Source organism: Hemicordylus capensis, chromosome 3, assembly GCF_027244095.1.
Source record: "Hemicordylus capensis ecotype Gifberg chromosome 3, rHemCap1.1.pri, whole genome shotgun sequence".
Taxonomy (NCBI): Eukaryota; Metazoa; Chordata; class Lepidosauria; order Squamata; family Cordylidae; genus Hemicordylus; species Hemicordylus capensis.
The window spans coordinates 138259110-138282733 of NC_069659.1; the positions used below are offsets into that span (position 1 = coordinate 138259110).

At 42.5% G+C, this 23624-nt stretch overlaps 1 protein-coding gene across 2 annotated transcripts in view; it reads left to right on the forward strand.

The window, feature by feature from the left end:
* The first annotated feature begins 4627 nt into the window (after positions 1-4627).
* The window catches only part of SLC5A7 (solute carrier family 5 member 7), a 38205-nt gene continuing 19208 nt past the window's right edge, over positions 4628-23624 (forward strand). The window contains exons 1-5 of one of the 2 annotated variants that reach the window (XM_053313046.1): positions 4628-5146; positions 6355-6584; positions 16160-16273; positions 18264-18419; positions 22441-22589. In XM_053313046.1, the coding sequence (XP_053169021.1) occupies positions 6407-6584; positions 16160-16273; positions 18264-18419; positions 22441-22589 (597 nt within the window). In that variant the 5' untranslated portion in view covers positions 4628-5146; positions 6355-6406. Of the gene's footprint in view, positions 5147-6354; positions 6585-16159; positions 16274-18263; positions 18420-21458; positions 21537-22440; positions 22590-23624 lie in introns of those variants that run through there. The other variant, XM_053313047.1, reaches the window with a different exon arrangement.

Here is a 23624-nt window from a genome sequence, read left to right on the forward strand (position 1 = left end):
GGACCGGGGATGTATTTGGACCAGGAAACTGAAACTGGAGAATGGGTTTAAAAAACAACCAAACCTTGCTTCTGATGCCATGGTGCCAATTATAAGCAGGCGTCCCCACAGCTGCATTTAAAAATATTTCTTTAAAAAGTGGGAGATTAGATCACAGATCTGCTGTCTCATCTAGTGGAACCCTGACATCAAAAGATTTTAGGAAGGAGCAAAGGGAATATTTGCTAAACTGAAGTGTATGGTTCATAGGATATACCTGCAAATTGGGATCTCAGGCTGCAAAATATCTTGGACTGCTCCTGTCTGTAGTGTTCCTAGTAGGGGCGTAGGGACTATGGAGCAAGGGGGATTATTGTCCCTCACCCACCAGGGTCTGGGGGAGTCTCCATGGCTCCCTCTTGGCCTCAGCCAGGGTGCCCTGCCCCTTCCCACACCTAGCTGGCGAATGAAGTGCTCACTGACTGGAAGTGCCAGCCTCACCTCTCTCCTCTCTCCCAGCCAGTGTTTTACTGAAGCGCAAGCTATGTGGGGTGGGGAGGGGAGGCATGAATGCAGAGGGTCTGAATGGACCCTCTCCTCTGCATCTGATGGCAGATGCAAGGGGGTGGAGCTAATTCCAAGAATGGGGCTAATCAGCCCCGGCAGAGCCTCCCTTCCCCAGTCATCTGGGGAAGTCATCAGTCTTCCCCAGGTTCCTGGAATCGCTGACTGGGGAAAGGACGCTCTGCCAGGGCTGATGAGCCCCATTCTTGGCATTGTCCCACCCCTTGCGTCTGACGTCAGGTGCAGTGGGTGTGGCTTGGGGGTGCATGCATGCTTCACGTGTGCAATAGTAAAGCCTAGAGGTGGGGGAGCCACCGGAGGACTTTGTCCTCTGGCTGCAGACAAGCTCCCTTACGTCCCTGGCTTCTAGATTTCATATCTGAACCACAGGCTTCTCTCCTGTGCAAAGATCAGGTCACAGAAAGGCTTCTCATAGAAATTTAGCATAAACCACAGGCATGCTCAGGAGGAAGCCCCTTCAGAATTCTGGGTTCAGAAATGTCTCTAAGCAAAAGGTGGTCTCTATACGGATGTCTTTGTGGAAGCTTGCAAGCTCTTGCACACACATCCCGAGGTGGAATTTAGCCCCATGCGGAATGGCAGCTTGACATGAGTAATGACTGGGGAAAGAAACCTGATTAGACTTTTACTTTGCAAGGTTTCCTTCAATATTAGTGGAAGGTGTTTCAAGTTCTCATGGGCTTTATGTCATCTGTTTGAATCACACAAGGTCTCTCATGTTTTCTCATTAGGTCTAACAACCATGTGCAATGAATAGCCTGCATTGCTTCTATGTATACATAATAAATTATGAACCACTTTTGAAAGATGGTTTTGTTAAAAGGTTACAGGAGGGGGGAAACATACAGTTCCCCTGTAATTTGTTTTAAGTTATAAATGCAGAGGCTGCAACAATGACTTCATAATAAATCTATAGAAGCACTACAGTACTAAAAAAACAGCTTTATGAAACACTAATTTATTGCCTTTCTGCATTACCTTTTTATGGGCACTTCTGTCTATAGCACCTTTTAGTGGAAGGCAACGGTACAAGCCCCATAAAACTGAGTAAATCAGCTCCAGATTCAATAGTGCATATCCCTGTTATGGTTACAATGGATTCATACACTATGTAAAAGTCAGGTTTCCATATGCATGGTTCTCAGTCTCTGCCCCTGTCTTGCATACAGTTGTTTGAAGCAGTCAAGTAGTTATCTGGTGAAAGGTGTATCCTCTTACTTAGATAGGTGTCAGCTGACCTACTGGAATCTCTTGTGGTCCAGCCATAAGGTCAACTGACATACAGAAACATCATCTGGATAGCCTTTGTGGTCAGTGCTACCACACTCAAAGGCTAGCACACATAAAGGACATAAAAGGGGACATTTTGCTGTGGATGTTTTCCTAAATATTGCTGAGTTGAAGGTTGGCTTTACATTGGCCTTGTGTGAGCCACCCATTTGGCTGGTTTGGTCTTGGGCCAAACCAGGCCAAACCAGTTCGCAGGGCAGGCCAGTTCAGGGGTATACTATACAAGTAAATGGCATTTCCTATACTAATGGGGAGGAGAGTACTTTTTACCTTTACTTTTGAGGTGGCGGGGATGGTGGAGGTCACAGAAATGTGCAAGTCACAAAAATGGCCACAACCAGCCTGGGCTGCTCTTCATGAGGCCGGAGGTGGTGGTGGAGGAGCCCCCGCTTCCACCACCGATGTCTCTGCCACTGCCATGGCCACTGCTGCAGCCACCTCCCTATCCAAAGTATTCCTTCTGATCAAAAGCACTTTCATCTTGTCTGGATTAAATCTCAGCTTGTTTATCCTCATGCAGCTCATCACGAATGCCAGGCACTGCTTCAGAACTTCCACAGCATCATTGGTTTGGATGTCATCTCATACTGATGATAACACATTCCAAATTCTGGGTCATTTTTCACTGGAAATGATTCCAATGGATGAGAGAGAGAGCACACGTGGGCAATATAAAATATCTAAGGAGACCCAGCCATAGCCCTGATTGGCAAGATTCATAGGTGGCCCCACAGCAGAGGACAGGGAATGGGCTGGTGATTGCCTACAATCTCTGCTCCTTCCTAACTATATTTGGAGGATTTGCTGCTTAATACTAACTTTTGCAAACAAAAATAGCCAGAAAGGTCACCATCAGGGGCACAGCTATGATATAACAAGGTGGGGGACAGATATCCCTGGGTCCCTGAAGGAGGGCCCCCTGCCAGCTGGGTGGCAGCTCTCTCCCTCGTACCTCTCTGAAGAAGCCCATCTTCACTTTTTGTACCAGGGCCCACTCCAACCTTGCTACACTCCTGATCACATCTTTGCACTTGATTAAGCAATCTAAGTGAAGGCACCAATCTATATACATCATCAAACTGAAAACATCAGATAGGGCTTTTTGTTAGGATGGCATTTTCCACTGTAGCTAAGTTGAAACCATGCAATGTGACTTTTAGGAGGGTATTTATCTTGGGTTTCCCACTACAATTTATTTAGCTTCGTATGGAGTCCGAGAAGAAATCCAGCCTTTGCTTTAAGAAAAACAAAACAAAACAAAAACATGTTTGGAGCTTTAAAAAAAAACACCTGTCTCTGGAACTGGGGAGAATGGGGAAAGGTGGGAAGGAAATATATTGTCGATGTCATCCTGACTAAGGCAGTGGGGATGCACCAGGGAAACAATTCTTTACTATGGAGGCTTCCGCCCACTGCCTCTGCACCCAAGCAGAAGGGGCGGGAGAGTGGTTTTGGGTGATCTTCTCTGCCTCTGGATGTGTCTTGTGCCTTCTGGAAATATGTCCCTGAGGGTGTGCAGACCTCAGGGGCATATTTTTAGAAGGCACAAGACACTTCCAGAGGCAGAGAAGATTGCCAAATATCATTTCCCCACCACCACCACCCACCATGAACACAGCAGCAGTGGGGAAGCCTCTGGCTGTATTGAGAGCAGTCTCCCACAGCAAAGATGCAGTTCCTGTTGCTTCCCGAGTAAGTCAGAATGTCAGCCAATCGATCTGAAAGAAATCAACTGATTTCCTTGAGGGAGGATGTGACTTCTTCTGTTGCACATCTATGCAGATGAAGGCCCAGAGAGTGATAGGTTTCTTAGTCATAAATGAAAAAGTCAGCAGGGTGAGAGCTGATTTGCTAGAGGAAAAATGGTAGACTCCATATGAAACTAGTTGTGATTTCCTAGTTCATGAAAGAGAAGCCATGGACTCACTTGAGTGTATTTCTCTGATTACACTACTCATGTAGGTAGCAGACCACTCACTTGAGCAACGTTTAGTGCAAAGGACCTGGCTTCCCTTTTAGATGGCCAAGGGCAAGGTGCTTGCAATGCTGCTCCACAGAGTGAGTGTAAAATGTTATATTAACACTGAAGACTCTTCCTTCATTAATATCTGCACACCAGCAAGCTGCTGCCTGACACACTGGGACAGAAATGGATGAAAGGGGTAAAAGGTTTGGAATGGGTCTTCTTGGCACACGGAAATGGTATTGTGAGAATAGAAGAGCACTATAGGAGGTGGTTTGGTATGTCATGAGCCATTATTGTGCCAGTGCTGACTTTGGGACAATGCAGACTGCTCACTGGGATTAAAATAGCTTTAAAAAAAATCTTGAATAAGTATTCAGTTTTGGTTTTTTCTAGCAATGTTTTAGAGCTGTAGAATTTCACTATTCCCAAATGGTGTCAATGGTCCTGATCTCAACCCTCCCTTTTCTCACTGACTGGTAGACCTCCCTGGACATGAGCTCCCTCACTCTTGTCATGCACACCCTCAGCATTTTCTCTTATGTTTCACTCTCACACTGATCTCCTTCTTTCCCTTCTACCCCCTCCCATGCCCCAATCCCTCCCACATCGTATGGGCCAAACACAGTTGATCATCCTCTGTTGAGTCATCGCTGCCCCACCGCCCCTATTTGCCTTGTGACGTTGTTTTCCCAGCTCTGACGGACACAGTCTTCTCACACACACCCCATCTTTATAATGGAATGTCCTCTGTTAATCCTCCCACGGGCCCCAAAATGAGCATACGTTTGACAGCAGAAGGAGGGAAGGAGGCTACGCATTTCCCACACCTGTGGCAGTGGGCTAGAGAAACAGGGGAATTCAACCCAAGGACCTTCTGCTTTGCTGCTCCTGAGTGCCTCCAGAAGGAATTGCTGCTTCCCTGAGAGAGGAGTCCTAAATACTTTTCCCACTGGGGATGGCTGACTGCCTGTCTGCTTCCATCGTTACACTCCCAAAGAGCAAGCTGAACTGGGGTAACATGGAAGAGAAGGCAGCAGCAGCAGTTTCTAACAAGGGGAGAAATCCAGCCTCTTAGCTGATGTGGGGTGTATGCTGTGGCTTCCCTTCTGTACAGACTGCATGATGTGCCTCTAGACTAGTGGATGTGCTGCTGGAGCTCCATGCAATGTGCCTGTCCCTTTAAAGGAAGGGAACGCTGCCTCTCACACTCTGCCTCTGTGGGTGAACACAAGGTGCTGGGATTGAGCTGCTTGATGCCAGATCAAGGGAAAGTAGACACAGAGCACAGTGCAAGGAGAGAGAAGAGGAAATCTGCTGGAAAAAGAGGTGAGTTGGGGCAGGGATGGGGAGAAGTGTAACACAAGAGGGAGGGCATGTGGTGGAGGTGGTAGGAGCTTGTGACTAATAGTACTGGGAACAATTCCTGGTTTGTGCAGGGTGTGAGTGCTAAAATCAATCCAACTTGTGACTGAAGCTAGTTTGGGAGTTTAGAAATTGCCTGCGTGAACTCAGATGTGTTAGCTCCTGCATCCTTCCTTTGCTTGAACTTTAAACACTGAGCATATATTACTAAGGAAATAGGCATTGAATATTGGCTAGGAAAGGGAAATTGCTGGTCTTAGCACAAATGCCAGTACATCTGGCTATTATCTGGATTATATGTCACTTGGATTCTTGTGAACACTTAAATATTATTTTACTCAGAAACCCTGGCGTATATAGCTGTTTTGACAGAAAACACACTTTTCATCTCCTGATATAGATTTAAAGGTAATCTGTGAAACTAAAAGAACATTCTGAAAGAACAGAGGAAAAACAGGTTGAGACACATCAAACATTCATAACAGTTCTACTCTTCCTTAGTTCATTTCTGTAGTTGGTTGGTCATGTCGAATTCTGTCCACACTTTAAATGTCCTGCTGATGAGCTTCTCCTGTATAAAACTAATGGCAAACTTGAAGCATTTTCTGCTTAAGGGGTAGAGATTTCATCTTTATCAAATGAAAACTATTGATGCAAAAGTAACAGGGGCAAAAGATACTTGTAATTATCAGGATCTCAAATTTTCTTTAGTTTACAAAATTTAAAAGTTAACAAAGATTCACCATTGCAGAAGATGCGTGCAATTAGTTTCTCATATTCTTGAGATTTATGAAGAAGGATTTATTGTTTTTGAGCCCAAATTTAGGTTTAGTTAACCAAATTCTACTGGAACAACAATATGTTTTAATCACCTTGCTTTATTTAAACCAAGCAGAGCTAGAAAATGATGAATTCTGATCCCGCAGCTTGATTTTTCGTTTGAAGAATTTGTTTGGAGATTGGTGTCATTTTTGTGAATTATGAATGGATTGTTTTAGGGAGAAAAGCAGTAATGTCTGAAATATAGTAATAATAGGACAAAATGGATTCAACAATGTGCATTTCTTTTTTGCATTCGAGCTTCATCTAGACTGACGTAAATAACTTCTGGTTTTTGCCTTATACAACTGATGTCTTAGCAAATACATAATGTACTATTACCTTTTTTCTAGTGCTCATGTTAATGTAATAGCAATCCATCCAGAGAACTACTTCGACTTCAAAATGCCTTTCCACGTGGAGGGGCTGATAGCTATCATTGTGTTCTACTTGGCAATTCTGTTTGTTGGAATATGGGCTGCTTGGAAAACCAAAAACACTGGCAGTGATGGAGATCGTAGTGAAGCTATTATCGTTGGGGGAAGAGATATTGGCTTGCTGGTTGGTGGATTTACCATGACTGGTATGTATGTCTCTTATTACCTGTTATTTGAGTGTGCCCATCATTTGTTTAATGTGCCTATACATCTATCGATCGATCGACTGATCGATCTGTCTATCTATCTATCTATCAAGACATGAGATAAATTTAAAGGCACCATCAGAAAGGTAGTTCGCAGATTGTACAGTATGCTACTTAACTTATAGTGAAATTGTATGTGACATAAATAGTCCTGCCAGGAAATCTTCAACCAGTTGCTTCCGAGTAATTCCATTAGGAATCACACTGCTCTGTTTTTGCCTTTGAAAAATACACCCCACTGGACTTACTGAATAATTCAGTAAGAACAAATCAATGTCAATCTACAACCACGATTTACCTAATATATTCCTTTACTGTTTATTATAGAAGTTATTTAATGAATGGATCATCTTTCAATGCCTTTGCTAATATCCAAAGTAACACCATTTAATTTCCCTGGTCCTCTCTTGGCTTGTAAAGTTGATTAATAAAGGCACTCATATATATGAATCAAGCACCCATATACAATAGGGAGTCATAAGAATTTGTCAGTGGAGCATAAATAATTTTTGTACAATGCAACATTGAGGGAGTCAGAAAGAGTTACATACAGGGAAGAATCAAAATATCATGCAACAAAGATGGGTTGAGATGTACTCAACTAAATATGAACCAGATATAGATATTGATTTCAGTGCATTATACTATGAATTAATTAGGCCTAACTTATCACAATTTAGCCAAATAATTCTGGATCTTTAGACAGGGTGTTTACAATTAAGCCAGCAAAGTCAAGTAATCATTGTGTGCACTGATATCAGAAGAAAAGAGATGATGGACGACTTTCCTTTACATGAAGTCTGGCCTTTTTGCCCTCTCTGATGTCACCATGGAGTCAGTGTGGCCAAGTGGTGAGTCACAATGCACCAGAATGCTTGAAGTCACTAGGGCTAGGTTTTCCATTTTGTATTTGTGCAAAATGGCAATAGATAACTGGACACCAGTTGTTATTAAGAGCTTTACTGCTCAATCCCAAATTCAATTATTGTCTTTTAGTGTGGTGTCCCCGTTTGTGTAGTATTTCTAGCTTCTGAACTGAAATTGTGCAATACTAATTTGCAAATAAGGACATGCCTTTGTTACTTTAATGAGTTTCTCACTATTTCTATGAAATTTTCATTTAGTTACAAGTAAATAAACAGATGTAATAGGGAAAATATTGAAGATTTCAGTTAAGCCAAGGAAAATCCTTTTCCTCTCTCCTGCATATGTTGATCAAAGAATCTTTGTTGCTCCTTTACTACAAAGTATAGTTGTTGTCCTTTGGATTGCTATTCTCCATACACCCAAAGATGTAATTTCCATAATTATAAGAACTAGGATCTGGGGCCCTACAACAAATTAAAAAGGGATATCATTTGGTAGGGTCCCAATCCTGCAAATATTTGCCAGTGAACTTTCCTAGAATTCATACTGATTTTTGGTATGCAAATGTTAAAATGTTTTTTTAAAAAGTCTGGTAATCTGTGTTTTTGTCAGACAGGAGGAATAGGTTCTAGCATTTGGAAGGCAAACTGCCTCTAATTCTGTCATCCGAACTTATTGTCACTCCTGAAAATTATAAGAATTTTACAGACAGTTTTGTTAGAAGCACCAGCAGTATGCTATGATTAACTATGTTAATACATGTTTAGATAATTGTAATACATATGTCTTGGCCAATAATATATATAGGGAATAATAATAATAATAATAATAATTTTAAATAAAAACAATAGGAAGCAATTTAAAACAAATGCGTCAGGTGTTCTTAAAATACAAACAAGCCTTGCTAGCATTTTTAGGCAGAAATAACAGATTTTACTTTAACATGGAAGCAGATTTTGACCCAGAGCAGCAAAATATATTTTAACTGGCAGTGGTGTACATATAATTGCTTTTCATTCTGAGTTAGGATAACCAGTAAAAATTCTGATTGAGATTCGATATCTTGAGGAACAGCTCCGTGTTCCACTGGCTGACATCCAGAGAAGCGCTGTGCTGGTGCAACCGTGGCTGACATCCGGTGTGCTGTCATGTAAGGGAAGAGGGGCAGGTTTCAACTATACCCCGCTGTGCCTCTCAAACGTATGTCCCTGAGGGTTGCTCAGTCCCTGGGGACATATTTTTGGGAGGCACAGTGGGCTTCAGAGAGAGGGGGGATGTTGTAGCAAATCACCCCTTGTGCAATGGCACAGCAGTAGCCTGGATGTCAGGCACTGTTGTACCAGTGCAGTGCTGCTGTGGATGCAGCCGCTGGCCTTGATAAACCTCTAACTGGTTCTACAACCATGCAAGGGGGCTTCAGAAACCATGCCTACAAATCAGTTTTATGTAAAGCATCCAAAGCACCAACTATGGATGGAAGGAGGGGGGCAAATGCATGAGAGAAATAACTAGTGTGTATGTAGAATAAATGAATCTGTGCAGCTTTAGCAACATTTGTAAAACTGTTGCCCAGAAGACACTCTATAATTCATATAAACATTGGGACATTATCTGGAGTCTCTTAGATCTTAATTCAACCATTTGTTTAAGGGAGTTTGCTGAATGGGTTCCTGGAAAATGAATTGGGTACATGTGTATGAAGAGATAAAGTAAAGTTTGTGCCGTCGAGTCGGTGTCAACTCCTGGCAACCACAGAGCCATGTGGTTTTCTTTGATAGAATACAGGAGGGGTTTACCATTGCCATCTCCTGCGCAGTAGGAGATGATGCCTTTCAGCATCGTCCTATATTGCTGCTGCCTGATATAGGTGTTTCCCATAGTCTGGGAAACATACCAGCGGGGATTCGAACTGGCAACCTCTTGTTCCCTAGGCAAGTTACTTCCCCACTGGCTTGTATGAAGAGATACTCAGAGTCAATCTCCATCCATTTATTCATGCTAACAGTAACGTTTTCAAGATAGTATTGAAACAGGACATAAGAAAGACCTGCTGTTTGATACCCCTGTTGCTTAATGGATAATATACTGATACAGGGCAGATCCAGACTAAGTTAGTCCTGAGTAAGTCCTATCAAAATGAATACGATTTAATTTAGTCACGTCTCATTCACTTCAATGGTGCTTAGCCATGACTGATGTAGGATCCTACGCATAGTCTCATTTCAAACATCACTTTCAGAAGTAGTCCGATTAAATTGTGAGGAGATGGACAGCACAAGAGTCAGCAATACTACATGATGAGTTCTGACTGTGAGTAATGGGCATAATTCTAAAGCAGGTCATGTCCATGTATCCTATTGCAAAGAAACCACCATTATTTATTTATTTATTTATTTACAACAATAACAACAACAGATTTTCAACAAAATAGTTCTCGAAGTGGTTTACACAGCAAAATAAATAAAATAATGTTCCCTTGTCTCAAAGGGGCTTACAATCTAAAGCCAAAGAAGACACAATGGAAACACCAGCAAACAGCTACTGAAAATACACTGTGCTATGATGAACACAGACAATTGCTCTTCTTTTGCTAAACCACCACTGTAAGGGTGGTTTTGCTAAACCACCACTTCAAAGATGCCGCTTTGCCCAGTAAGCAAGGTGTGTGTCTATCAATGCCAGGCCTTTGCATCTTGACTGACAACCAGCTTATACACATGACCATCTTATCCGGCATTCCCACCACCGTGCAGATAGCAATCGATTTTTTGTCATCCTTTCTATGCTTCCATTCCATTGTAGAGGGATGCTGTTTTTGCACTATATTGTACTTTAGTAGGGACTAATGTTCAGTAGGGCTGTGCACAAATCAAATTATAAGATCTGATCTAATCCCAATCCAATACAAGCAATTATTGTATTGCTCATCTGATATTAAGCCAGCCTGGATCAAATTGGTAGATGCATAATTTTCGGCCAATGCATCATTCCATAGGATATAATGGCCCATAGTATACCACTCCCAATTTATGCAGAAGTGCCAGGGTTCCTGAGAAGCAGACTCACACAGAGACACATCATTCACATTTCTGCTTTGCTTTAGATCCTTGCTTGACTTGGATGCTTGGAGAAATTTGGTTGCCTCTCCTTAGAAGACTTTGCGCCTCAAAGTTCAGGCTGATATGTCCTAATGTTTCTGAGAAGCAGCACCTCCCTTTTTCACATTTCTGCTTTGCTTGGATGTGTTGTTTCTGTTAGGACTTTGCTCCTCAGATTACAGGAAGATAGATACCAGGTTTTTTGTGTAGCCCGTAAGAGATGCATTGAGCTCCTTGTCAGGGATGTGGGAGCCAGTTTGCCTCAAGCCAGGCTTGACATCGAGCGGGCCTGGTTTGGGCAGTCCAAGTTCGGACTGAATAGGCCCCCAAAGGGGGTTGCTGGTCTGAGTTCAAATTGGACCCACCCCTGATTCAAAGAATTGGCTTGGGTCAGCTCAGGGGGTATACTTGTAAAGGGGAATCCAGCGAGAATTCCCCTTTACAAGTAAAGGGCATTGCCTACAGTAAAGGGGGGGGGCAGAGAAAAGGTAGTTTTTACCTTTAAAATTAAGGTAATTTACCTTAATTTTTAGAGATAATTAAGGTGGGGTGGCAGGGTGGTTAGGGTTAGAGTTAGGTCACAGGCCGATTCAGTGGGTATACTAGTAAAGGGGAATCCAACAAGGAGTATTTACCTTTTAAAATTAAGGTGCCAGAGGCAACTGCTGGATCCCCCTTTACAAGTGTATCCTTTCTGGATTCCCCTTTACAAGTATATCTCCTGAGCCAGCTGGCAAGCTGGCTCAGCCTGGCTCAAGGGCCAGACCAGGCCAAACCCGGTTTGGCTGAGCCCAAGCCCGGACTGAACCGGGTTGGCTCGAATCCGGATTCAAGCCAAACCAGCAAAACCATTTCCATGCACATCTTTATTCCTGGTAGTAGCAGGAAAGCCCCTCATGACTAAGCTAAGGTGTGAGGGAATGTGCTGAACCATGAATTGCTGAACCATACATTGCTGGTATTTTGTGGAGTGGAGTGGAAGAGCCAGGCAGGCAGGCAAAGTCCTACATCCCTCCCCACAATTGCTGTAACTGAAAAGGGAACAGAGACACAGATGAACCTGTGTGAGCATACACTGAGCAGCTGCAACCCTGAGAAGACATTAAATCAATGGCCAGCTATAGATGTCAATTACCTAAGTGCCTACCTCCCCCGCATCAGCATTTTCCATATATGACACATCACCAGATTCAGAGAGAAACAAGTTTTGCGTGGGACATAAGCCACAGAGAAAAGCAAGAAATCAATCATCCAATCCTCTGATGCAATTTGATGCGAACCAATATGATACCAAAAAAATCATATTGGGTGGTACCAATAACAGCAATTTTGCATTAAAAACAATATGATGCCCATGCTGTCTAAAGGGGCTGTATCAAATCGGACACGATTATTGTTGCAATTTTATGCACAACCCTGATATTGTGATGTGTTCTCCATGCAACCTCTTCTTACCTATAAATTAGGTGACACTTAACTACCGGTGACAAAGCTTTGGAAGGAGTGGTTCATGATTTCCCTTTTGTCTATTTCTGCATTTTTCATCACTAGTTTCAGGAGCTAGATGGGGCTGCATATTTTGGCAAACTGAAGAGAGAACGGTTGACTCCACTCTTAAATCTAACAGCTTCCTTTCTTCTTCCATTATCTACCTCTAATTTCTGGTTGAGATCCATAAATGTATCAACTGGCTAGGCTCTGTATTTATTAAAACTGAATCAGAGGTTCTCCTACACCCCTAGAACAATCATAATAAATAGTCGAGTGCTACTTATTAAGGACAGAAAGAACAACTAAGTCAAAAGAATGAACCAGCACTATCAATGCTGGCTGTAGGCAGCCTGACTAGTTCTCTCAGTTCCTCTGTAGAGTGAGCATTGGAAGAACTGGTAGACAGCATTGGCAGCATTGGCATGGGCTCAACATTGCCCATGAATAGGGAGCATTTTGCCAGGAAGAAAAGTCGAAGGCTAAAGTTCCACACAAGTGCAATGCAGTAAGGATAGGTCATAACATAACTGAAGGCATTGGTTGAAGTCAAAGCCACAGTGCCCCCTGACAAGCAGGATGCAGAAGAGCAGGAAGGGAGTTAGACAGGCAGGCCAGAGATAAAAGCAACTGAGAAGAGAGGGAATTGAATTGGGCAAGGCGGCAAGACCCAAACTAGATGTTACCCAGGAAGAGACATAAGCTTAACCTGGAAGTGTCTATAGACGCTAATAGGAGACTGGGGGTGGAGCCATGCTGAGGGTTGGATAGGACAATACTGGCCCCTCTCAGTTCGGCAGCCAGGAGTGGTTTATCACCACCAGAGACACTGGCAAGCAGATAACAAGTTTCTTCCATGCTATCTTCCCAGTGAAAATCACGGTCCCAGCGGCTGTTTCCCCAGTTTGACACAAACCTCTAGCAAGGCACCCCACGGCACTTTCATTATATGTAAGCCGCAAGTACCCCAGAATGCAAATTAAGGCTGTATAACAATACTGCACCTTTAAGAATTCATCCGGCTAGAAAGGTGGGAATAAAATCGAAAAAGCTTTGCTTGGAGCCTTGCTAGTTCTTGCTACAACTCAGTTATCTGAGCTCTTGAGATAAACCAGAACCATTCATTAATGTGCTGGCTTGCACTAGGAGCCATTTTCCAGCTGTGTTTTGTTTATATCAAAGGTGCTCACTGAGAATAGATTTTAAATCCAGATGTCCAAAATTTCAAGGATCAAATTGCATGTTTCCTTAATGCATTGAGGCATGTTCAAGTCCAGGACAACCTCTCTCTCTCTCTCTCTCTCTCTCTCTCTCTCTCTCTCAACAAAAAGAAGCCATGGACAATGGAGTGCGCAGGAAAGGGGTTGACCCTTTCACCTGTGTCATTTTCCCACCAGAAATTGCCTCCCCAATGCTGCTATGTGCCCTGAAGCAGTTATTTGAATTCAACAATAAAATAGCACAGGAGGAACCTCCCTACTTCCTCGTACATCATGTTCCAAACCTATGGATGTTCCAAATCCACAGTCAAACCTGACCCCATCCCTCCCTCATGGCTGGTTTTTGTTACAAACAAGAAATAAACACACCTCTTACGCACTTAAGCACTTAGGCACTTAAGCACACCTCTTGACAACACATATAAGGTAACATGTAGTTTGGCCCTCAGGCAATTCTCTTTCACAACGCTGCTGAGATTGCTTAAATCTCTTAAAATATGAAATATCTTAAATATTGAGGAGTGAACCCAGAGCCCTCTACAGTCAATACATCCAAAGCAGGTCTGGCCCAAGCCCCCCGCCACCGCCGCCACCACCTCAGTACTTGAAGCTGTGTGTTGAGTTATTCCATCCCCACAAGTGCACTGCACACAACCTTCTTTCCCCTCTGCAGCCCGATCTCCTCCACCCACTCCCCCAGTTCACATCCCTCTAATCTGAAATTCATATACTGTGCACTACAGTGTTTTCTGTGGGAAAGGATCAACTATAGAATATTGCCAGAAGTACTTCTGATCTGGCAGAATCCTTACATGGCACTGCGATAGCATTGAGCAAGTACTGAAACACACCTTTTGTGAAACATTCATCAGATATTACCGCTATTATCTTTATATAATAATTCTCTTAAATGTACCCATCACTAATCCCATGCATGGCAGCTCTTACGAGAATTTGCAGGCAGCTGCCGGGCCCACCAGCCAGCCAGCGAGATTAAGCATGGCTAGCTGGCAGGAGGAAGTGGAGGGCTGGCGGAAGCAGCGGGCCCAGTGGCCGGCCAGTGAGAAGAAGTGTGACTGGGCGGGCGAGAAGATGTGGCTGCCGGCAGGAGTGGGTGGGTGGTGCTGGGCTGGCCAGCCGGTGGAGGTGGCGGGTTGGTGGCCCAAGGTGGCTGGTGGGAGGGTGGCTGGCTGGCCAGGAAAATAGGCTGGGGCGGGGGAGAAAAAATGTCTGCGGCAACTAGAGGCACAGATGCTCTGCACCCGGCCCAGCTCGTCTATAATATGCTGGGTGGTGGCATCCAGACCTTTAATGGAGTGGTACTTCTTCCATGAACAGAAGGAGGTTCCAACAACTGGGTACCACCCCATTAAAGGTCTGGATGCTCCCTTTAGTTTTGCTGAAAGCATTGTTTTGTTTGAAATGAAAATGCAAGTGCTGATTCCGAACTGGAATCCATTCAAAAGTTCAAATTTTCCATTGCGAAAGAAACACAGATTGGTTTTTTGAACAAAACATCATTGCTAAAATAACCAGGCAGTTTATAAAAACATTTTAAAAATGAGGGTGGCTTTTTAACCATCTTGGAAGAATGCAAAAATGTCAGTCCACGATTGGCTTCAGTAGAAATATTTGCCCAGCTTGAATTATAATGGAGCTGTATGTGAGCTGCCTTAGAGTATTCAGCCCCATCCGCCTTGATGGAGATGCCACCGAGAATTAGTTCATTAGCTGCTCAGGAGAGGGCTACATCACAGATGCTGCTATTTCTCATGTGAGCAAAGGCAAGACCTTTGTATAAAGGCACAGCTCCGTTCAGGAATCTGCCCACTCAGAAACAAAGACAGGCAAGACTAAAATTTGGGTAGGTGTACAAGATTCATGGTGTGATTTAGCCTGCTCTCTGTTGTCCTTTTCTTTCTCTCTAGTTCCTTGAAATTGTTGAATCTGCCACACCTTCATGTATAATGCAAATGCATGTATATATGTGTGAATTTTGATAGATTTTTAAGGCCACCTCTCAGCCAATGATTTCCAAGATGTCTATTGAAATAAGACATGACAAATGACAATAAAACAATAATAACAATGACATTGTAAACAGCCGCAGTAAAATCACAATGAAATAAAAGCAGTGGTAGATATAAAAGCATCATTAAAACAATATAAAATTGCAGAGCAGAAGAGAAAAAAATTATCCATGTAATTCTGGAGAACATGATGTCTTCAGCTGGTGCCAAAATGATAAGCAATGTTGGTGCCAGCTGAATGTCCCTGGGGAAGGGCATTCTTCAGCCACTGCTGAAAAGGTAGCACTACTGAGAAGGGCCTGATTCAGGTTGCCATCCACCTCACTTTTGCAGGTGATAGCACTCAGAGCAGGACCTCTGGGTCAGATCTTAATGAATGGTTTATATAAGAGTTTCTATAATGTGTGTGTGTCTTTTTTTAATAAGAGTAGCAGTCCATTAAATTTGCAGGTCCCAAGCCATGTAGGGCTTTGTGGGTCCTCAAGGTAGCACCTTGAATTGCACCCAGAAAGAAACTGAGAATACAAAATATCTTTTCATATTGCTGGGAGATGTTCCAAGCAATTTATAATCCGGGTGCTACGTTCTGAACCAACTGCAGTTCCTGAATGGTTTTCAAGGGGCGCCTCACATAAAATATATTGCAATATTCAAGTAAAAGACATGACTGCTAAGAAGTCTATAGCTGAGATGTTATTTTGCACAATATCCCCCTATACAGATGACTCTGTATTAACAACACCAAGAAAATCTGATGGCATTCTTTCCCCATATATTATATGCTTTAAAGTTCTTCTCCATTTCTTCTTCAGCCACCTGGGTCGGAGGAGGTTACATAAATGGGACAGCTGAGGCTGTATATGTACCAGGCTATGGTTTGGCTTGGGCACAGGCACCCATTGGATATGCTCTTAGCCTTGTTATAGGTAAGCTGAAACGATGGATTGAGAAAGCACAGTCAAGACTCCAGCCAAACTTCATTGAGCCCACAGATCTGAAAACAGCTTGGCTGACAATGCATCCCCTTGTTCCTCTTTTGATGTTGATGCCTTTCTGAACAGAGTCAGTTGGGGAAATAAGTGGGGGTGGGGGGAAGAGGTGGGATTCAGCACTGTAGAGGGAACAGCTCCTTGCAGAGCTATGTCCTGCTCCTCGGTCGTGTGTAGGATTACAATACAATATGATATGATGTAAATAGAGGACTAGCTCCCTGCCAGATCCTGATGCTGTTTTTATCATTTATATTCCATTTCATTTATATTCCATTTCATTCTATACAAATAATCAGTGGCTAACAAAACCAGACAAATCCATTAGCATACCTGTAAAAACAACATCAAAATATAAAACAATGACCAGAAAATTCCTGACCAATCAGGAATAGGTATAAACTGATATCTGAAAGCAGCATCCAGAAAAAGTCAGCTGGAATAAGAGACAGATCTGGGCCAGTCCATCCAGAGAATCAATCCATCTTTGGGTTGACTGGGAATTCTTTGGATTGACTGGGTACAGGATTTCTCTTTTAATTCTTTAGGACAAAGCCTTAAGTACGTTGTGCTGATGAGTAACACTCTGTTGGTGTGGCAAAATCCTGACCATGGCAGGGACAGTAACAATGATAAGAACAAACTCCCTGTCCATACCATCATAATTTGGGCAGTAATTAGTAGTAATGGTTCACTGAACAGTTCACTTTATTTATTTATTTATTACATTTATATCCCGCTCTTCCTCCAAGGAGCCCAGAGCGGCCTACTACATACTTGAGTTTCTCCTCACAACAACCCTGTGAAGTAAGTTAGGCTGAGAGAGAAGTGACTGGCCCAGAGTCACCCAGCTAGTCTCATGGCTGAATGCGGATTTGAACTCGGGTCTCCCCGGTCCTAGTCCAGCACCCTAACCACCACACCATGCTGGCTCTCTGGCTCTCTCTATATGACAGGCAAAAATAAAGTGGCTAGCCTGTTTTTACATATCAATATCTTGCTCACAAGCTTAGTCATGTTACAGCATATGAAAACTGCCAAGCACCATGATTGTCTGGTTGGCTGCAGTAAATGGAAGAATAGATGACAATGCAGAATCTGTTCAGTTTCATATTGCACTTTCAGTCCTTAAATATATTTCTGCTTAAGTCGTATTATTGCAGCTGTGTGCAGTTGGGCAGAATGTGAATTTTAGGGGTTCTTGGGTTTACTGAACTGAATATCTTGCTACATTTTGCACTGAATGCCACTGAGTGTTCTGCCACTGAGCTATAGCCCCAGGACAGCTGTCATAGTTTTTAGTCAAGCGAATGCTCATGAGCCTTAAACATGTGAAAGATTTTCATTCTCATCTATGTGAAGAAACTTCCCACGCACACAGGCATTTCCCACTGTGTCCACAAAATACCTTAAGAACAGGAAAGCATTGCATGTGGAGGGTTTTGGAACATGCCCATGTGTGCTCAGTGAAATTAAAAAACATTTGCAGCATGTTATGGAATGAAAATATTTGTATACAGAAAAATGGATGCAGAACTATAGATTTAGACTAAATATTGGGAAAGGCAGTTGTTTGAGACCAGACAACCCTCAAGATTTATTTATTTATTTATTTATTTATTTATTTATTTATTTATTTATTTATTTATTTATTTGATTTCTACACTGCCCTTCCAAAAATTATACAGAGAAATAATAAATAAATAAGATATCTCCCGGTCTCCAAAGGGCTCACAATCTAAAAAGAAACATAAGATAGACACCAGCAACGGTCACTGGAGGCACTGTGCTGGGGGTGGATAGGGTCAGTTACTCTCCCCCTGCTAAATAAAGAGAATCACCATGGTAAAAGGTGCCTCTTTGCCAAGTTAGCCAAGATCACTTCCAGTTCTATATTTGACAGTCTTTCTGCTGTTTGATGTTGCAGGTGGTTTGTTTTTTGCAAAGCCCATGCGTTCCAAAGGCTATGTGACAATGTTGGACCCATTTCAGCAAATTTATGGAAAACGGATGGGAGGGCTTATCTTCATACCTGCTGTTATGGGGGAAATGTTCTGGGCTGCAGCCATTTTCTCTGCATTAGGTAAGGAATATTAATAATAATTCCATTGCATAAAACAGAGATAACCACCTGGTTTTCCCTGGACAGCTATTTGGAAAAGTGAGTGGCCCTGATAAATACAAATGCTGCCTATTTGTGATACAGAGAAAAACATGCAGAATGAGAAATATATGTATCATGTGCTCACAAGTTGTCATGAAATAACAAACTAAATTAAAATACTAACTGACCAGTTCGAAGACCCAAGTAAACAATTGTGTGGTGATTACTTGTTTATCAGAAACCTGATCTAGAGATGTCAGGTGCACTTTTTATTTATAGTAACATCTGAGGAGATTCATCATGAAAGGCTTTGGCTATACACCTTGCTTTCACTTTAAAGAGATTTGAGTGATTATGTTGCAACTGAAATTGTTTTTTGATGTTAAGCCATTCAACCTTTCTAGTGGGAACTTCAAGATCTCAAAATAATATCTCTCATTACTTGCATTTGATAGTGCAGTTTATCACAGAAGAATTAGCTAGAAAATCATTTTAATAATCATGCTGTTTATAGTGATCTGGTCAAACAATGTAGAATGATGTAGAAGATTTGTTTCTATTGATGCTGAGAAATATTTTGCTTTGACCATTTTTTGTTTAAACTACTGATTTGGAAATCTAGGCCCAGTCACGCATTTGCCAGCTAGGGTCTGGGACTCCAGAATGTGCACAGGATGAGACAGTGGTGTGCCTCATATGTGTAAGAAGTAACATGTGGTGCAGCTACTACACATATACAAGATTATCTAAAACAATCCTATGTAAATATAAGCCTATGTAAGGGCATAAGAACAGCCCTGCTGGATCAGGCACAAGGCCCATCTAGTCCAGAATCCTATTTCACACAGTGGCCCACCAGATGCCTCTGGGGAGCCCATGGGCAAAAGGTATGTGCATGCCCTCTCTCTTGCTCTTGCTTCCCTGCAACTGGTATTGAGAACCATCATGCCTCTGAGGCTGGAGATGGCCCACAGTCACCAGACTAGTAGCCATTGATAGACCTGTCCTATGTGTGCGTAGTGCCTGCACTGCACATTATTTTGTATATTTGGTTGAAGTGTACATATTCACTTCTTCACCATTATGACTTGATCTTCAACCAGGTGAGTGTGTGTTGTCAGTACAAATAAATTCTCAGGGTTGAGTCACATTGAAAACAAGTTCCGGGGATGAGACGTAGATCAAACAAAGCTCTCAGAAAATGTATACATAGAATGATTGCCTAGACTTCTTGTTGAGAAATGGTTCTTGATAGAATATTCATTCCGGACTTTGTCCATTCTGTTGCAAGGATAAAGTTTGATAGTCCTTCTGACACAGAGGGGAGTGATTCAGATGAATCTCTGAAAGTGGTCTTTGTGGTTTTTACTAGTTTAACACACACACACACACACCAGTTACACATATAAAGCCATTTAGTAGTGCAATCTTTTAAAAATAAAATAATCAACCTTTATTCCAGCTGAGCACTGATTAGCTAGAAAGCAATGGGGAACATTTTAACCATAATTTTAGTGCAAGTGCTCAAGTCTGAGAATAAACTGCATGCTGAGGTGATGGAAATAGAGTGGCTTCAGGGAGTTTAAGATATGTGTATTTAAAAAAACAGCTCAATTTACAAGAAGGCTTTCTGTGGTGCTTCACCATAAAAAACTAAACACTGTAAATGTCTCTTAAGAATGTGATCCTTACAAAAGGGCAACTTATGGACGAGAAGCTAGGCAAGATTTCTCACTTATAGATGCTAAGTGGGCCATGGAGAGCTGCAGATTCAGGTATAAGCTTGTGGCTTATAGACTGCTTTTCAACCAAAGTTCTCAAAGTGGTTTACATAGGAAAATAAATAATACATAAATAAGATGGTCCCTTGTCTCCAAAGGGCTCACAATCTAAAAAGAAAGATGCTGCGCTCGGGCTGGATAGGGCCAGTTGCTCTCTCAATTCTGCATATAAGAAAATCACCACTTTAAAAAGTGTCTCTTTGCTCAGTTAGCAAGAGTTGGTGAACATAGATGTTCATCATGTGATGACTTGCATGAGTGAATGGTGGCAAGTGAATGGTGGCTATCACAAATCTAATATGACAGGTCCAGTCTGTATATCACCTCAAATGCAATATTTTTCATGTGAATAATTCCACAATTTTGCTGCCAGTTATCAAATGTATAGTGATCAGGTGGAGGGAAGAACATGTACGTGTTCCACACATGTACGTGAAAGCCAGGAAGCACATCGTGACAAATTTGGCATTATTTATTTATTCATTCATTCATTCAATTGCTATACTGCCCTTCCAAAAATGGTTCAGGGTGGTTTAAATAAAGAAGCAAGAAAAAAAATAAGATGGATCCTGTCCCCAAAGGGCTCACAATCTAAAAAGAATCATAAGATATACACCAGCAACAGTCACTGGAGGTACTATGCTGGGGGTGGATAGGGCCAGTTACTCTCCTCCTGCTAAATAAAGAGAATCACCACGTTAAAAGGTGCCTCTTTGCCAAGTTAGCAGGGGTAACTACATGCTGGCTTACATGTGTATGTGAGAACTTAAACAGAAAGCAGTCATGGGAAGCCTCTTGGAGGTGATGGAGGGTTTAGCTGTAGTATAACCTTATGGAAAAGTACCTCTTTAAACCATAGTAGATTACTACTGGCTGGTTAATTTTCATTCTGAATCTAATATTGCCAAATCACAACTAAGAAATTCTTCCTGGATCTTTAAGAGCTCCAAGGCAGTGGAGGAGAATGCAGCCACTGAGCCTTCTCTCTGTTTCTTTGACCTGCTATTGTCCTTACTCCTCACTATCTGCAGCTGATAGGGGAGAGGTTTGGGCAAGATGACAGGTAGAAGAAGCAGAAGAAAGAGCACCTATGTACTGTTCTGCTGCCTCCACAAACAAGATTTGGAGATAACAGCAAGCCTCCTTAGATTGACCAGGACGGGTTGCACCCCACCCCCTATAAGTGATTGAGCAAAAAAGACTGCTGCTTTAGTCAAGGCTGATTGATAAAGGAGAGGTGCCTTGCTTGCTGTGCCTTGAGAGGAGAACTTAGCTAAGGATGGAGGAGCTGAGCCAAGGAGAGCTAATGTTGAGGGTATGTGTGTGAGAGACCTGAATAGTAAGCTCTTAGCTAACTACCATTCTATATTATTTATGAATTATGCTGTTTTAGTGGCGCTGTGATTTAGATTCCCTTTTAAATTTAATATTGGACCCATTTACAGTCTGCCCTTATCTTTTTTGAGCAGGACTATAATCGAACTGTCCGATCTTAGGCATGCTTACTCAGAAGTAAGTCCCAATGAGTTCAGTACCCAGTAAATTGCATTGGTGGTTGCACAACAATCTGTACTGTTGCAGACTGGAAGGAAGCAAGGTAGCCCACTCACCCACCAGAAGAATAAAAACAAAGCAAAAATACCCCAGAGTGTGTAAAATACCACCTGATATTCTAATAATAAATGAAAAAAGGTTTAGTGTTCTGCACATGATTTTACTTTGTTGTGGCCCTCCTTTCCTTCTCTAAAGTAAATTACATGGATTAGTTTTACATACAAAGAATGTCCCTAGTTGCATTTTGTAAGTTTTTAAGTTGTTCTCATGGCCATAGGCGCTGGGGGCTGAGGAGGCTCTGGGGGAGGGCTGGGGGGCGGTGTGGGGAGGCAGGAGCCTACCTGCCATCTCCCAACATGATCCAAGCCCACAGAGGGCTCCACCTCTCACATGACCACACAAGCGGCATGGTGGCAACTGGTGCGGAGAGCAGGAGGCTGGGGGATGACAGCCCGACCAGATATTCAGTCTGACCTCCAGATATTCCACAATGAGATATCCATTATGTCCAGACTGCTTGAGCTCCCTCACCTTAACAACGTATCTGGGGTCCCTGCTGTTTTGATCATTCATATGTGTTGCAAGAAGTTGAAGAAAACATGGATAGCTAAAGTAGCCTCTTTATTTTTTCCTTTCTCTCCACAACCCCTTCACTCCCATTGCAGGTGCTACCATAAGTGTGATCATTGACATCAATATCAATATTTCCGTTGTTATTTCTGCCCTAATTGCAATTCTGTACACTCTGGTGGGGGGTCTTTACTCAGTGGCCTATACTGATGTGGTACAGCTATTCTGCATTTTCCTAGGACTGGTGAGTTTCCATATAAATTTACATTTATGAAACCATGGTGATTATGTACTGTGTAAAATACAGTAACTAGATGCCTCCATTGGACCTAAATTTTGGGAAAGATGCTGAAACTAAGGTGAAAAGGGGGGAATGTTCCTATCAGTCAAATGTCATAGCTACTGCAATACTTATATTATCTGTAGTATGTACGCTCACTTCTGGTCCGAGGAGGCACCGGGGCGGCAAGGAGGTATGCTGTAGCCCTGTGGGACCATTTTAAAAGGCAGTGCTGGTGGGGGAAATGCAGCAGGAGGGATAAGAGCACCCTCCCCCATCCTTAAAGAGACCCCCCCATCTTCGAACCAGCTGAACTGCCAGACGTTCAAACCGGTTCGGAGATCCGTAAATGGGCCTCCGAACCAGTTCACGTATATCCATACTTTGCATTCTTCACACATTTAACCCATGCCTACTGAAGGGAAATTATCTGGAGTCATAGGTGTTCTATGCCCACTTCTTTATCACCACAAGAAACCTCTGTCCCAATAGCAACATTTAAATGTTCATACTAGTAGTGCTCACACTTGGCGCTAAAAGGCAGAGATCAGTTTAGGATGTGCATAATTACTATATATCTCACAGCTGCAATTAACACATGGATGCATTGCAGAGTTCCATTCACGGGCTGCTGCTTTCTCTTCTATGAGGAATGTTCTGTGTGCACACAAGGAGAATTCCCCTGTTCCACCCCCTTTAATACAATCAAAAGTATCTTGACAGCACTGGCAATAACTGCAGTTGAAACTAAATAGGGCCTTTGTTTAACCATGATTTGAAGGCAGTTTAAGCTGAGTGTAGAAACTGATTAGTACTGACCAACTTTTGGTGCGAATGTATCCCTACATTGTGTTTAAGGTGAGGGGGGAATATGCTAAGGAGAGGTGTTGGCGTGATCTTGTGGCTGGTTCCCAGTTTCTTAATCATGATAAAGAAAGATTCTACATTACATAGGCACTAGGGCTAATTTATGAGTCTAGAGTTACATCTGAAGGTGCC